General features: G+C 54.0%; 1 protein-coding gene across 1 annotated transcript; it reads left to right on the top strand.

The window, feature by feature from the left end:
• The first annotated feature begins 4008 nt into the window (after window positions 1-4008).
• On the top strand, window positions 4009-6485 carry LOC141927689 (acrosin-like). Its single transcript, XM_074834941.1, has 5 exons — window positions 4009-4134; window positions 4447-4644; window positions 4980-5245; window positions 5507-5652; window positions 6129-6485. The coding sequence occupies exons 1-5, from the start codon at window positions 4049-4051 to the stop codon at window positions 6483-6485; spliced, it is 1053 nt and encodes a 350-aa protein (XP_074691042.1). The 5' UTR covers window positions 4009-4048.
• Window positions 6486-12795: the final 6310 nt, after the last annotated feature.

Genomic DNA, 12795 nt, shown 5'->3' with positions numbered 1-12795 from the left:
ACGAGCTCCCCCACCTCTCGGAGTACAGGGCAGAGGGCAGCTGCAATATCGAGGAAGCGGCAGCGGTGATGCTGATAGAAGGTGAATTCATCTTCCCTGATGTCTGCGACAGCCTCGCCAGCACCACCCCCTCCAATGAAGCCCCCGACTTCTTGGGGTACGGGGCGCAGGGCGACTGGCCCAAGGACCGCCTGGCAGCGGCAATGCTGGGGGACACCGACCCCTTCTGGGGGGTGCCAGCCTCCCCCTTGCAGGACCCCACAGGGCAGCAGGGCAGGATGGAGGCAGAACTGCCCACCTGGCTGCCACTGAGTCCCTCAGAGACATCCGAGGAGAGCTCTGCGGAGACTCCTCTGGAGAGCTCAGAGGAGAGCTCAGAGGAGAGCTCAGAGGACAGTCCTGTGGAGAGTCCCTGGAAGGGTCCCCTAAAGGCTCTTCCAGACAGTCCCCTGCTGAGCACACAGGGGATCCCGCAGCTGAGTCCCCTGCCCAGCCCCTCGCATCCCTCCCGGCGTCACCCGCCCCGCACGGCCTGGCTGATGGAGGAGGCGCTGTGGAAGCAGCCCTGGGTGGTTCTTACCCGCCTGCCCCTGGAGAATCCGCTGAAGGGTCCTGAGGAGAGCCCTCTGCCCAGCCCCTCGCATCCCTCCCAGCGTCACCTGCCCCGCACAGCCCGGCTGACGGAGGAGGTGCTGCAGAGGCAGCCCTGGGTGGTTCTGACCCGCCTGCTGCTGCCCTTGGGTGTCAACTGCCGGGGGGTGCCCGGATCGGGCCGGCCGGGAGGCAAGTGGGCCAAGCGCCCCGCACCGGCCAGGAGTGCCAAGGCACAAGAGACCTCCCTGCGGGACAACATCCCACCCAAGAGGAGGAAGATGGTGGTGCGACGGGTGGGAAAATACTCAAAAACCCCACGGGAGGCAAAGTCAGACAGCGACGGCGTGGTGACGGGCAGCAGCAGGCAGCAGGTGGGCAGCAGCAAGCGGAGAGCACCCGATGGCAACAACGTGCCCGCCAAGCGAGCCAGAACCCTGAGGGACGCCACGGGACAGAGTGCCGCCCGCCCCCCCGACCGCTTCTGACAGGCGGACAGAGAAGGCGTGGAGCCGGATCCACGCCACACGCAGCCTGCACCCGCCCGCTCCAGCCCCAGCCCTCTCCCGTATCTCTAACTCTTTCTTAATTCATTAAAGTTTCAGTGTTTGTTTCACAGCGCCTCTGCCAGCGGTCGTTTGTGCAGTGGGAGGTGGGGGGTTAATGCAGCCCCTGCCCCATGAGCCGATACTAACGAAAATTGTCTGGAAGCAACAATCAGCATGTTGATGGGGTGATTGCGCACCAGGTGAAAGAACCCAGTTTTGGGACAACAAACACACACGCACACCCTGACTGCACACCAACACACACACACACACACACACACACACACTCCCTGACTGCACACCAACACACACACTCCCATGGACAGCACTCCTCAGCCTCCTGCTGCCACTGCTCCCAGCCTCTTGCCGCTCCATCCCCTTCAGTTGCTCCACACTGGAACCCTGTCCCAAGCCCACCAGACCCCCCCCACCCCCAGCTAACCCAGCTCAGCCCTAGAGCTACCCTGCAGCTCTGTCCCAGTGACCCCTCTGGCTAACGGGGCGCTGGGGCAGCCAGCTGTGGGCTGGGGAGATGACCAGCCCTGCTTGGAGGGCAGCTCAGTGCAGCCTGGGCTCGGTGCTGGGTGTCCAAGCTGAGGCCTCTTGACAGAAACCCGGACTTGGTCAGGGTGGGACCGTGACACAGCATCATCTCCAGAGCCAGAACAGCTCCCTTCAAACCATGGTCCAGAAGAAGCAAAGGGCGTGCCCCAGTGCCCAGAGATGCCAGCTCAGCTGGAGGTGTGTGGTGCAGCCCTGGGTGGGAACAGAGCTGGGAGCTGCAGCACCATCACGTGCCAGGGGCCAGGAGCGCAGCAAGAGGGGGTTGGGATGGACGGTCCTGGCAGCTTCAGAGGCAGGACCTTGTGCAGCCAGTGCAGAACGGACACGTCTGGGTGGGAAGCAGCTCAGGGTGTGCATGCTTGAGCACGTCCAGGTCCTTCATGACTCCGGGAGGTGGAAATGTGGCCGGCAGTTGGCAGGCCTGGTCCTCTTGTAAGGTCTGTCAGGGGTGCTGGGGCTGATCAGTCAGGGGGGCTGCAAGCACACGCCATCCACAGGACTGAAAGGGTCTCTCTCTCCTCTTGCTCGGGAGCTAGGCCAGCTTCAAGTTCAGCAGGGAATGGCACACGCACGCAGCACTGCCACCCGTAGCTGGCCCTAGACACGGGGTGTTTCCAACTGACGGGTCCCTCTGACCTGTGTTCCCTTCTGCCATCGCTAGCAGCCAGGCCTCTGGAACCACCCCCCCCGGGTACAGAGTGGGGCCACGCAGAAAAGGATTTGGAACTCACGTGTGAGTAGCTCCTTGATCCCCCCTTCTCTCCATTTTCTGTGCTTATACATCCCCCTCATCTTCCCCAACTCCTCCCTTTCTCCGCCCTTATCTCCTCTCACACAAGGGACCCACCCCTGGTTGTTTTTCCCCCTTGCTCCCAGGTTTGCTCCATCTGTGAACACATTTGGTGTTTCAGGTGCTGTTAGTGAGGTCACCTTGGCCTTCCATGGCATTCCTCATGCTGTTTCCTGGGTACTGCTGTCCCTGCCAGATTCCTCTCCCTAAAATGACCCCATCTCTTCCTTCAATTATCTGTGAACTGCGGCCATCTCCCACATCATTCCCCCTTAGCCACCTGCCAAATCTGGTGCTGGAAGAGCAGAGTATTCACGGAAGACAAGATGCCTTCTCTCAGGCCGTCTTCTGCCTGCTCTGAGCAGATCTGGGGCACCACCTTCAGGCCAACTTTCAGAAACCGAAGCGGCCTTGAGTCCAGTTTGGGGCCCAGCCCTGGTGCCTCTGAAGCCGTGCTACACCTCAAGGGCCCTGAGAGCAGCTGTTCCACTTTCAGACGGAGCCTGCCCTGGCATCCTAGGGACCAGGCTGGGCACTCAGCTGTGTGCCTTATGTCTATCCACACAAGCCAGGATGCCAGCAGGGAGCTCCCACAGCTTTCGTGAGCTTTGAGGCTGCCACTCTTCAAGCCACGGCCTCCAGGGACCCAGCCCTGCTCGGCAAAGGCAACGCAGGTGGCTGGCTCCTGCTTCTCTCCCGTGACTGCCCTGCACGGCCGCATGTGAGCACGGCTCCGCCATACAGCTGCAGAAGGGAGACTGACAAGCTGAGGCCGATCCAGGATTGACCAAAGCCATGGAGAATGGCATGTGGGGCTGAGAGCAGGAGCAGCCTTCTCTGTTTAGGGCTTGCAGTTGCCTGTTGTCGGCCATGTGTACCAGGTGCCACAACCGCCCTTGTCAATGCTGGCCCAGAACAGCAATAGAGCGCACAGACAGCAAGGACAGGAAGCCTGCCAGAGGGGGTTGCTGGGGCTGACATGGCCAGTGTGGACAGTGCTGCATCTGTGCCGGAAAGTTGACACTGCTTGGGTCTGCTCGGTTTATTGCACTCGCACATCACTGCTTGCCTGCCGCGGCTGTAACCAGATCGGCTCTGCAACACCCAAAAGTGCGTACTGCCTGTAGTAGTCACGTTCTCTGGTGTATGTTTGTTGGGAAGGACCTGGTGGCAAAGGGCTGCAGAGAGCAGGGGGCAGTGAACTCCCCGAAGAGGCTGTGGTGCCACACTGGGTTTTTTCCTGCTCGCCATTGGCAGGCGGTGCTGGGGGCCGACGCTGCTGCCTGCCACAGGGCCTGCACACCCCGTCCCGCAAGCAGAGCATTCAGCGGGGTCTGTCGGGGGTGTCCGATCCCAGCTTCTGCCTCCCCTCCTGCTTGGAAACCCCCATGTTTCCCCCCCCCGCCCCTAGAGACCACCGTGCCCAGCCCCCGGAACCAGCGACACTGTGACATCAGCCCCGTTGCCAAGGGTACCACGGGCACCGCGAGCCCTGCGGGCACTCTGTCAGCTGCTGCACTGGTGGTGACAAGCCCTCGGTTCTGGCAGCTGGCACATGCCGCTGGCAGCGATGCGTTTGCTCCCGCTCCTCATCCTGCTGGCCCTGTGCTGGCCTGCGCACGGCGCCTGGGACAGCTGTGGGTAAGTGGCCGAGGCTCTGGGAGGGAGCTTGGCAACCTGATGGGGTTCCCTGGAGGGTGCCTGCTTGTCCCCCGTGGCCACACCACGGCTTCCTCAGCCCCATGCGGGAGCCTCGGCTCCTCGCAGCACCCGGGCTGCTGGCACAACTCGCCTGCGGGGCTAAAGCAGAAACGGGGGCGGCCGCCCACCCACCCCACGGGGCTCCGTGGCCTCACTGTCCATGCAGCACCTCGTGGGGAGGGCAGACGGCTGACCTTCAGCCGGGACAGCAGCGAGCCATAGAGCAGGACGGTGATGAGTTTCTGGTTACAGGACCTGCGGGCTGCGGCCCATGGCTGCTCACTCCGGCACCTCGCGCGTCGTGGGGGGCACAGATGCCCAGCCAGGGGCCTGGCCCTGGATCGTGAGCATCCAGGATCCCTACGCAGCAGGCACGGGGCACATATGCGGAGGGTCCCTCATCAGCCCGCAGTGGGTCCTCACAGCAGCCCACTGCTTCATCAAGGCCAGGTAAGGAGGGCCAGGAATGGGGATATCCCCCCAGCACTCGCAGGTGCCCCGTCCGCAGCATCACGTGCTACTCCCGTCCCCTTTTCTTGCGGTACACCCAGTGCCTGGGCACTGCAGAGCCTGGCTGAGAGGCTGCTCAGGAGAGGGCTGGGCTCCTGCCACGGCTTCCTACAGCCTCCAGCTCGACACGCCATGAGCCCAAGGCATGCAGGGGCAGTCGCAGCTTCCGTAGTGTGCTTTCCTCTCCCCCATGTGAAGCAGGGGGCAGGGAACTGCTGGGCTGCTGCAGCATGTGGCTCCTCTCCCTCTGAGCCCTCTCCCCATCTGCCTTCCAGGCACATCACCATGTGGCGCGTGGTGATCGGGGCCACCCAGTTGACTCATCTGGGCCCGGAGGCCCAAGTGCGCAACATTAAACGGCTTCTGGTTCACGAACACTACAGTAGTATCTCGGAGGAGAACGATATTGCGCTGCTGGAGTTGGACCAGCCTGTCCAGTGCAGCTACTACGTACAGCTCGCCTGCGTGCCCGACGCCTCCCTGCGAGTGTCCAAGCTGACGACCTGCTACGTTAGTGGCTGGGGGTCCACGACGGCGAGAGGTGAGTTCCCAAAAGTGCTCGTTTCCCGAGTGCGAGCTCGGCACACGGGGGAGGTGGGCTTGGCTTCCTGACAGCAGGGCTGAGAGCCAGAGTGCGGCTGCGGGGTCGTGTGCCCATAGAGAGATGGGCCTGGCCCAGGGCCCATGGCCAGACAGAAGGGCAACGCCGGTGCAAAGCCAAGCCCCAGGGAAGGGCTCACCCAGACAGGGCAGGAGACCTGGCAACGAGCTGCTGGGTGTTAATTCCTTTCTGTGCTCACAGCCGCAGGATCAACGGATGTCCTGCAGGAGGCCAAGGTTCACCTCATCAACGTCCGCCTCTGCAACAGCAGCCGGTGGTACGCAGGGGCCGTCCACCCCCACAACCTGTGTGCTGGCTACCCGCAGGGCGGCATCGACACCTGCCAGGTAGGAGCCTGCGACAAGGCAGCGCCCAGCGGCACAGGCAGCCCCGGTACAGCCGCCCAGACACACCCCGGCACGGCCTTTGCCTGGCAAGTCGCCCTCCCACCACTGGGTCCCCACCGCTGGCGGGGCTCACCTCCCCTTCCCCAGCTGCAGGCCCTTGCCCAGGGTCCCACTTGTCCCGGGACTCTGCCCAGAAAGCCCATCCAGCGCTCCTGGCAGCCCTGAGGTCCAGATCCCAATCCCAAAACATCCCTCTTGCACACAACCAGCATCGCTGTGCAGAGATGCGAGAGAGCCCTACCCCACAGGCTTACTACCCTCTCCCTGACAAGGTTCTGCAGGCCTCAGCACTGAGCAGAGCCTCTCTGTGCAGCGGATGCAGCCCTGGCAGGTGCTGGCAGAGAGAAGGAGCCAGCCCTAGTGCTGCCAGTGGCCACCCGACACCACCTGAACCCTCCCTCTCTCCTCTGCTGCAGGGTGACAGCGGTGGTCCTCTTGTCTGCAAAGATAAGAATGCTGACCACTTCTGGCTTGTTGGGGTGACCAGCTGGGGGAAAGGCTGCGCAAGAGCAAAACAGCCTGGAGTCTACACCTCCACTCAGCACTTTTATGATTGGATCTTGGTGCAGATGGGGCTGCACCCAGCAGCAACGGCTACTCCAACGCCACGGCCAGTCTTCACATCAACACCCTTTCAGAAGCCGAGGCCAACAACGCAAACGGGCAGCTCTACGCCCTGTCCATTTCCACGCCAGAAGCTGGCGGAATTCTTTAAGCTGCTGCAGGAGCTCCTGCAGGGCCTGTGGGGGAAAGAGGCTCCAGCAGCAGCATGAGCAGGACCCAGCTCAAGCTGCAGCGCACCGCGACCATCTGCTGGGGCACTGCCTGCTGATCCAAAGGCAGCCTCAGTGTCAAAGGCTGCTCGGTCCTGCCCACACACACAAACGCTCCAGTTGAGCATTCCAGTTGTTGAAATAAAGTTGCTGGTTTTCACCATGCTGCAGTCCAATTCAGTCTCCTGTGCAAGGCAAAGATTCCATGCCCGGCACCTGCAAAATGAGGCTGCAGGCAGCCAGGTCGGGCACAAAGGGAAAGAGTCACTCCGAAGGGCTGGTCAGAGGGGAGGGTGAGGGTGCGGTGGAAGAGGGGGGTGAAAGGTCTTGGGGACAGCAGTTGGAAACGCAAAGTGTCTTACGCCGGCTACTGGTGGGACCCTTGTGTGTGTGTGTGTGTGTGCGTGCGTGTGCACAATGCACCAGTGAACTTGAAACTGGACTCCATCATGACACAGGAGACACAGATCTGGAAAGACCCACGGTTTGCCCCGATGACTGGGTAAGGAGCTTGACATCCAGCCATGGATATTACATGGACTTAATTTCCATTCCGTTAGTTGAGGAATCTCTGCACGTGCTGTGCTTATGAATCGAGGGAGTGAAGGTGTGTTTATGTTTCGCTAGTAAACATCCAATCCTGATCATCTGGAAAGGCAGAAAAGGACTGGCCTGTGCTCATGTTTATGTAAGCGGTGGGTACGAGTACATGGGCGCTGGTAAAGGCATCGCTCTGCCTGTGTCAATCTGTTTTGCCGTTCACATTAATTGTGTAACTCTGTGTGTGTGTTTGTTTACGCGCTCTTTGGACGCAGCAGAACGTGGGAACAGCAGCAGCCACATCCATCAGACTGGGACAGGAGAAGCCTCCGGGGTGTGAGAGTCCACCGGTGGGACCGGAGAGTCCACCAGCTCTCGTGGACCTGAAAGGAGAAATCCCCCGTGTTCAGAAGTCTGCTGGATCTGGCTGCTCTGTAACAGAACGGGGAAGGGGGCCCAATGAAACTCTGCAGCAGAGACGATGGTGTGGACAGAGAGGCAGCAGTGCCTGGGCTGTGGAAGCAATGGGGAGGGCTGGCAGCTGCACTGGCACTGGACAGTCACTGGGCTGCCTGCTAACAAAAGGGCAGGAAGGATGCAAGCTCAAAGCTTTATAAAAAAAGTGATTTGGTGTTTGTTTTCTCCAGTAGGTACCATTAAAGCATCTGGGCAGGACCCTTCCCTGCAGGCCCAAGAGTGGCTTAGCTCTCCTGGCAAGCTTTGCCTTGAAGCAGCATGCAGTAACAGCTCAAAGTTTTGATAGCCAGCCAGCCTGTATGCTGGCACAGGAGGATGAGTCCAGATGATCCCCCTGTTCCCACAGAAGCCACAGCTGAAGTAGTTCACACTCCAGACGCTGGCCCGTGAGCCCTGCCCAGGCAGCCGCTCCCTACCTCTTTGGGAGAAGCTGGATTAACTGTTCTGCAGACTGGGCCTCTTCATTTCCTAGTCTGGGTGGAACACAGCAAACAAAGACAAGGCACAGGACTCTCCTGAGCAGTGTCCACTCACACATAGAACACTAAGAATTCACCTACACACAGGTTCTGTCTACAATACGGCTGTAACACCACATCCATATGCCTCAGTCCTCCGGCACAGTCCGTGCGATCCGTGCATTCAAGGCTGGCTTGACACATCCTACAGGAAAGGCTTTTATTAGCAAGATCTATCATGCCCCAAACCACACCCCTGAACCAAATGAACTTCCCTAGACTGCAGTGGGAGCCCAGACACCTTCTTCAGGTGGACACACCTCGTCATAGCTGCCATGATTTCTACCATGAATGCCAGCAAGGAAGCCCATGTCTGACACTGTACTGATGGAGAACAGCAGGAGGCTGGTCCTGAGGGTATGTGTTCTCTCGCTGATGCTGAGCAGAAAGCATTATGCACTCTGACAGGATGCAGGAGACAGACCACAACCCAGATGACAACAATAATGAGTGCCTAGCTGTCGTTCCTGAGAGGAGGGAATCATCCAGTGATCCGCAGAGGAAGGTGAACAGCTTTGCCAGCAGGTCTGTTTAGACACTGTAGCCCAGAGAAGTACCACAGAACCCTGCAGGCCGAATTACCAATACAAAGGCAGTTACTGACTGTATGGGGGAGGGGAGCCACATAACAGGTTATGCTCCTTTTCCATCAAGACATCCTGCAATTTTTATCTAGGTACTGCTCCAATCAGCTTTTGAGTTCTTGCTGGGGGAAATGGGCAGTGGGGTAAGGACAGAGTTGGAAGGACATCGCTTGAATAAAATTTAAATGGATCAAATCAGTATTTTTAATTGCTAGCAAAACAAAGAAAAGAACCTGTAAGACAGCATGCAAGGTCAGTAGAGGACCCAGCTATTCATCTGGCAAAATACAGCCCTGAAAGACTAATACTCAAGAACTCATCTGGACCTAACAGATGTATGACATTCCTTCTCAGCCAGGTCAGAATCCTGAGATGTTGAAAGAAGATATACTGGATATACTGAAAGAAGATATCACTGGAAGAGACAAGAAATACAAGGCAGAGTAATCATAAAAAGCACTGTACAGGAGAAGTGTCAGCTGGGACTGTTATTTGTCAAACTCCCCCAGATCACAGCTGTGACACTACCCTTACCGTGACACAAGCAGGACCCTTATGGTAATAGGTGCATGGGTGCTCTGGAACCTCTCCTGCCCAGCCGTGTCCCAGAAGTCTGTACACACAAAAACCAAGCTTAGAACGACACAACTTCCCAAGCCCTGCGTTCCTCACAACTTAAAGCCAGGATGCAAAGTCCAGTCCACCTACTCAGGGTCACAAATTAGGTTTCACCTCACTGATCTGAAAGATTCCAGGGCTGAGATTATGCAAAACTAGGGCCTTTTCTTAGCCAGGCTTAGCTATGAGTAGTGCAGACACTGAACATCGCTATAAACATACTAGCAAAAGAGAAGTCATCAGTAGACATGACTTGTAAAGGATAGTAAGACAGAGCTCGTCAAAAGTGCAAAGAGTGATAACAATATACGATACTTTATCACTAGAGATGACAACAGGAAACAACATCTAAACGTCTTGAAACAGCTTGATTTCTGACACAGTGATAAATAGCCAGGTGCCTGCCATGGGAATTGTTCCCTCTCCTTTCACAGGCAGGAGTGGCCTTGGGAGGGGAAGCATTTCCTCCAAACTGCCCGGGCAGGGGAAGGGAAGGTGATCGCTGCTGTAGGGCTCGTTCTCTTCAGATCTGATCAAAACACACTGGGATTTTGACCATTTAATGTAAAGAGCTGTGAATCACGGTAGTCTTCTTGTTGTGGTCCTCAGAATCCTGACACTGTGGTCAAATCAAGTTATATTTTCACCTTTCCCAGACTATTAACCCAATCCCAGAATATCGTCAGTGCAACGAACTCTGTATTACCTTATTCATTTAGACCCACAAGATGATATGGCTTAGAGACATAGAATCAATCCACAGAACAAAAAAAAAGGCATTGTGCGATGCTAATCCCCTTCAGCAAACAGCAGATTAAAAAACCTCCACAGAGTTCATGGCTGCTTTTTGTCCCTTCATGATTTTAGTAGATTTGTTTTCTTCCATTACAGATAGCAGACACTCTGTTCTACAAAGTGTCCCAAACACCCTACATTTTGGTGGGAGGGTTGCTGAGGGGATCAGGGATGAAGGACAGAAATCTACAGGCAGTGAAGCTTCATTAATTCCACTAATCACAGACCAATTTGTTTACAGGAAAGTTTTGTGGTTTGTTTGTTGTTTGCCTTACAAGGGTGAACAGGTGTCCTAATATCTTCTGTGTGTGGAGTAACAGAGGAGCAGCCACTACTGAGAGCGCTCTGCTCAGCCTCAATTCATGAATGGAAAAGTGATTCTGCATTCGACAGCAAGGATAAAACGGAATCCTGCTGTTCAGTGGGAGACAGAATCTAAGTATCCTGTAATATAGTTTGCTACATCACCACATGTCAGGCTTGACTTTCCTAATTTACACCAGTAAGTTCTTACAGAAGAATAAATCTTTTCAACTCAGGGCTTCTGATTTACACCAGGGCAAATGGAAGTGCAGGAGGCCCTTCTTATCCTAATAAAATGTGTCAGCTACTGTTAAATGCAGTAATAGCAGATACAATAACATGTTAGTATTGTATTGCAAGATAACAATATCAGCACTGGATTGAAAGGGGAAATCAGTTACTGTTTGTTGTTGTCATTTACACCACCATTCTCAAAAATCAATTAATTGGTTGCAGTGCTCTCCAATTCCAGCTGCTTTTTAATTAAAAGAATGAATCAAACCACTACTAAAAAGAAATCAGAAGCACCCACTTTGGGGAAAAAGTTTTCAAAGGATGGCTTTAACATACGCTATTGCGTTCAATTTTAGGTGATACAAGGCCACACAGAAGGTATAATTTCCTTCAGTAAAGTCACACCTGAAACTATATGGGGAGTGTTTTTTCTCCTTCCGTTTCCAGATTCTTCCATGGTACAAGGGTGTTTGGCCGCAGATACATAGTTTGTAGAAGACAGTGTCAACAAAACACCAATCACAATGCAAAGACCCCTTGTCTAAATGATTCTCATTAACATTTTAAAAAAAATTTATTCCGTTTTTAAACAAAGACAGCCAGTTTAAAGGTGTTTGGGCTAGAGCTTTCAGCACTATTCTCATTTTCAAGCTGAAGTGCCCTCTGCTGGCCACGATTCCAGGTGCCTTTGCTCATACATTTCGTATGGAACTTTTTCTAAACATCAAACTTCGTTAGAAGAGGGCAGACTCCTATAACAATATATCATTTAACTGTTGAAAATGATTTTCCTTTTTACATCAACAGGATCTGCATTAGGGGAAATTATAAAGGGCATTTAAACTTTGCGCCAAGAATCGAAACTTCGTTGGCTTTGCTCAGGTGCTCTGATTCTGTGGATAGATGACAGGCAGGTGAATGAAGAAGAGAACAGCAAAACAGGTGGACCAGTGCTACAAACACAAAAGAGAAGATTAAGTGTGATGGAACAGAGACTGCAGAAGAGATTCAGCATGGAGATTCAAGAAGAGAGAGCATACAAAATCCATCCAGGAACTAAACCGTTAGGCAGCTACATCCTTCCTCTTCTCCATACTGCAAAATGTAGTTGCTAAAGGGTTTGTGCAGGTTTTGGCTGTCACAGCATTCAGAACGACAAAGACAGAGGGGCTAAACCCAAATATACAGGGGAAAAGACCCCCCAAACATTCAAAGAGGTTTTGGAAGAGAAAGTATATCCTGGATCAGTGGAGAAAGGGACAAAGAACACAAGTGACCTCAAATTCAGGTCCAAGATGCACTAGGAGAAAAGAAAGTTAGATATCATTTGAAGGGGAAAAAAAATAAATTAAAAAGTCAATAAAACCAGACTTTCCATTTGGCTAAATTAGATTTCAGCCCTGAACTTACCTAGGATGGTGAGGTCAGATTTCTCCACATCATTTCTCTGGTCAGCAGATGGGTAGGTCATCCTTTATTTCTCCTTCTGAACCTTCTCTCAATCTACAGATGCCTGTAGACTCGAGAGCTGCTTCCTCCGATTCTCTGACGCTTTGCAGCAATCTAGTTCTTCAGAGCTCAGCGGGGGTAACAGGAGACTTGTCTGTCTTTGAGGACAGAGGACAGCTTCAGCCAAAGAATGTTAGCTTTGTGAAGCAGCAGTAAACTCCTGAGAGGTACCTGCCTGGACCCGAGGAAGAACAAATTACTCCCGAGCTGTTCCATCTTTTCCTGCTCTTACCTTGCCATCCAGATGCTTCGTGAGGAAAACAACGCAGAGGAGACATGTTTTCTTTCCCTTATATATTACAAGCCAAAAATGTGCATTTTTTTTAGGATAGGGTGTTTCTCTGGTAGAGATGAACAACAGCACTGAGGTAGTAAGAAGGATCTGTAATGCTGAGAACCACAATTAAAACTTAAAACTGATCTCAGGCTGCCCCTATAAATCTTTCATCTTTCTTACCATTATCATTAGTTAGACTTGTATAATAAAACAAATATCATCTTTCAAAGGGCAGGTGGAGAAATCAGGTTTCATGCTTGCTAACTGAAAGACCTGATAAAGGAGACAAAGTATTAAGATGCATCCAGATCATTAAGTCTTTGTCTTCAAAGGATTTTCGTCATTAGCAAGTTACTTTTCATAGAATTTTTGGGTGCATGTTGAAAATATTTTATTGTCTTCACATTTAACATGAAGCTCAAACACTACAGAAAACTAATTTTCAGTGTTTCGCT

The sequence above is a fragment of the Strix aluco genome, chromosome 10 (assembly GCF_031877795.1).
Source record: "Strix aluco isolate bStrAlu1 chromosome 10, bStrAlu1.hap1, whole genome shotgun sequence".
Lineage (NCBI taxonomy): Eukaryota > Metazoa > Chordata > Aves > Strigiformes > Strigidae > Strix > Strix aluco.
Note: the sequence above shows the minus strand (reverse complement) of the source record. Positions and strands in the feature narration are given on the sequence as shown.

What these genes read in the sequence shown, in the direction of transcription:
- LOC141927689 (XM_074834941.1), top strand. Translation starts at nt 4,049, where the DNA reads ATGCCGCTGGCAGCGATGCGTTTGCTCCCGCTCCTCATCCTGCTGGCC. An exon ending in CACTGCTTCATCAAGGCCAG is followed by an intron (nt 4,645 to 4,979) that starts GTAAGGAGGGCC and finishes TCTGCCTTCCAG; the next exon opens with GCACATCACCATGTGGCGCG. An exon ending in GCGGCATCGACACCTGCCAG is followed by an intron (nt 5,653 to 6,128) that starts GTAGGAGCCTGC and finishes CCTCTGCTGCAG; the next exon opens with GGTGACAGCGGTGGTCCTCT.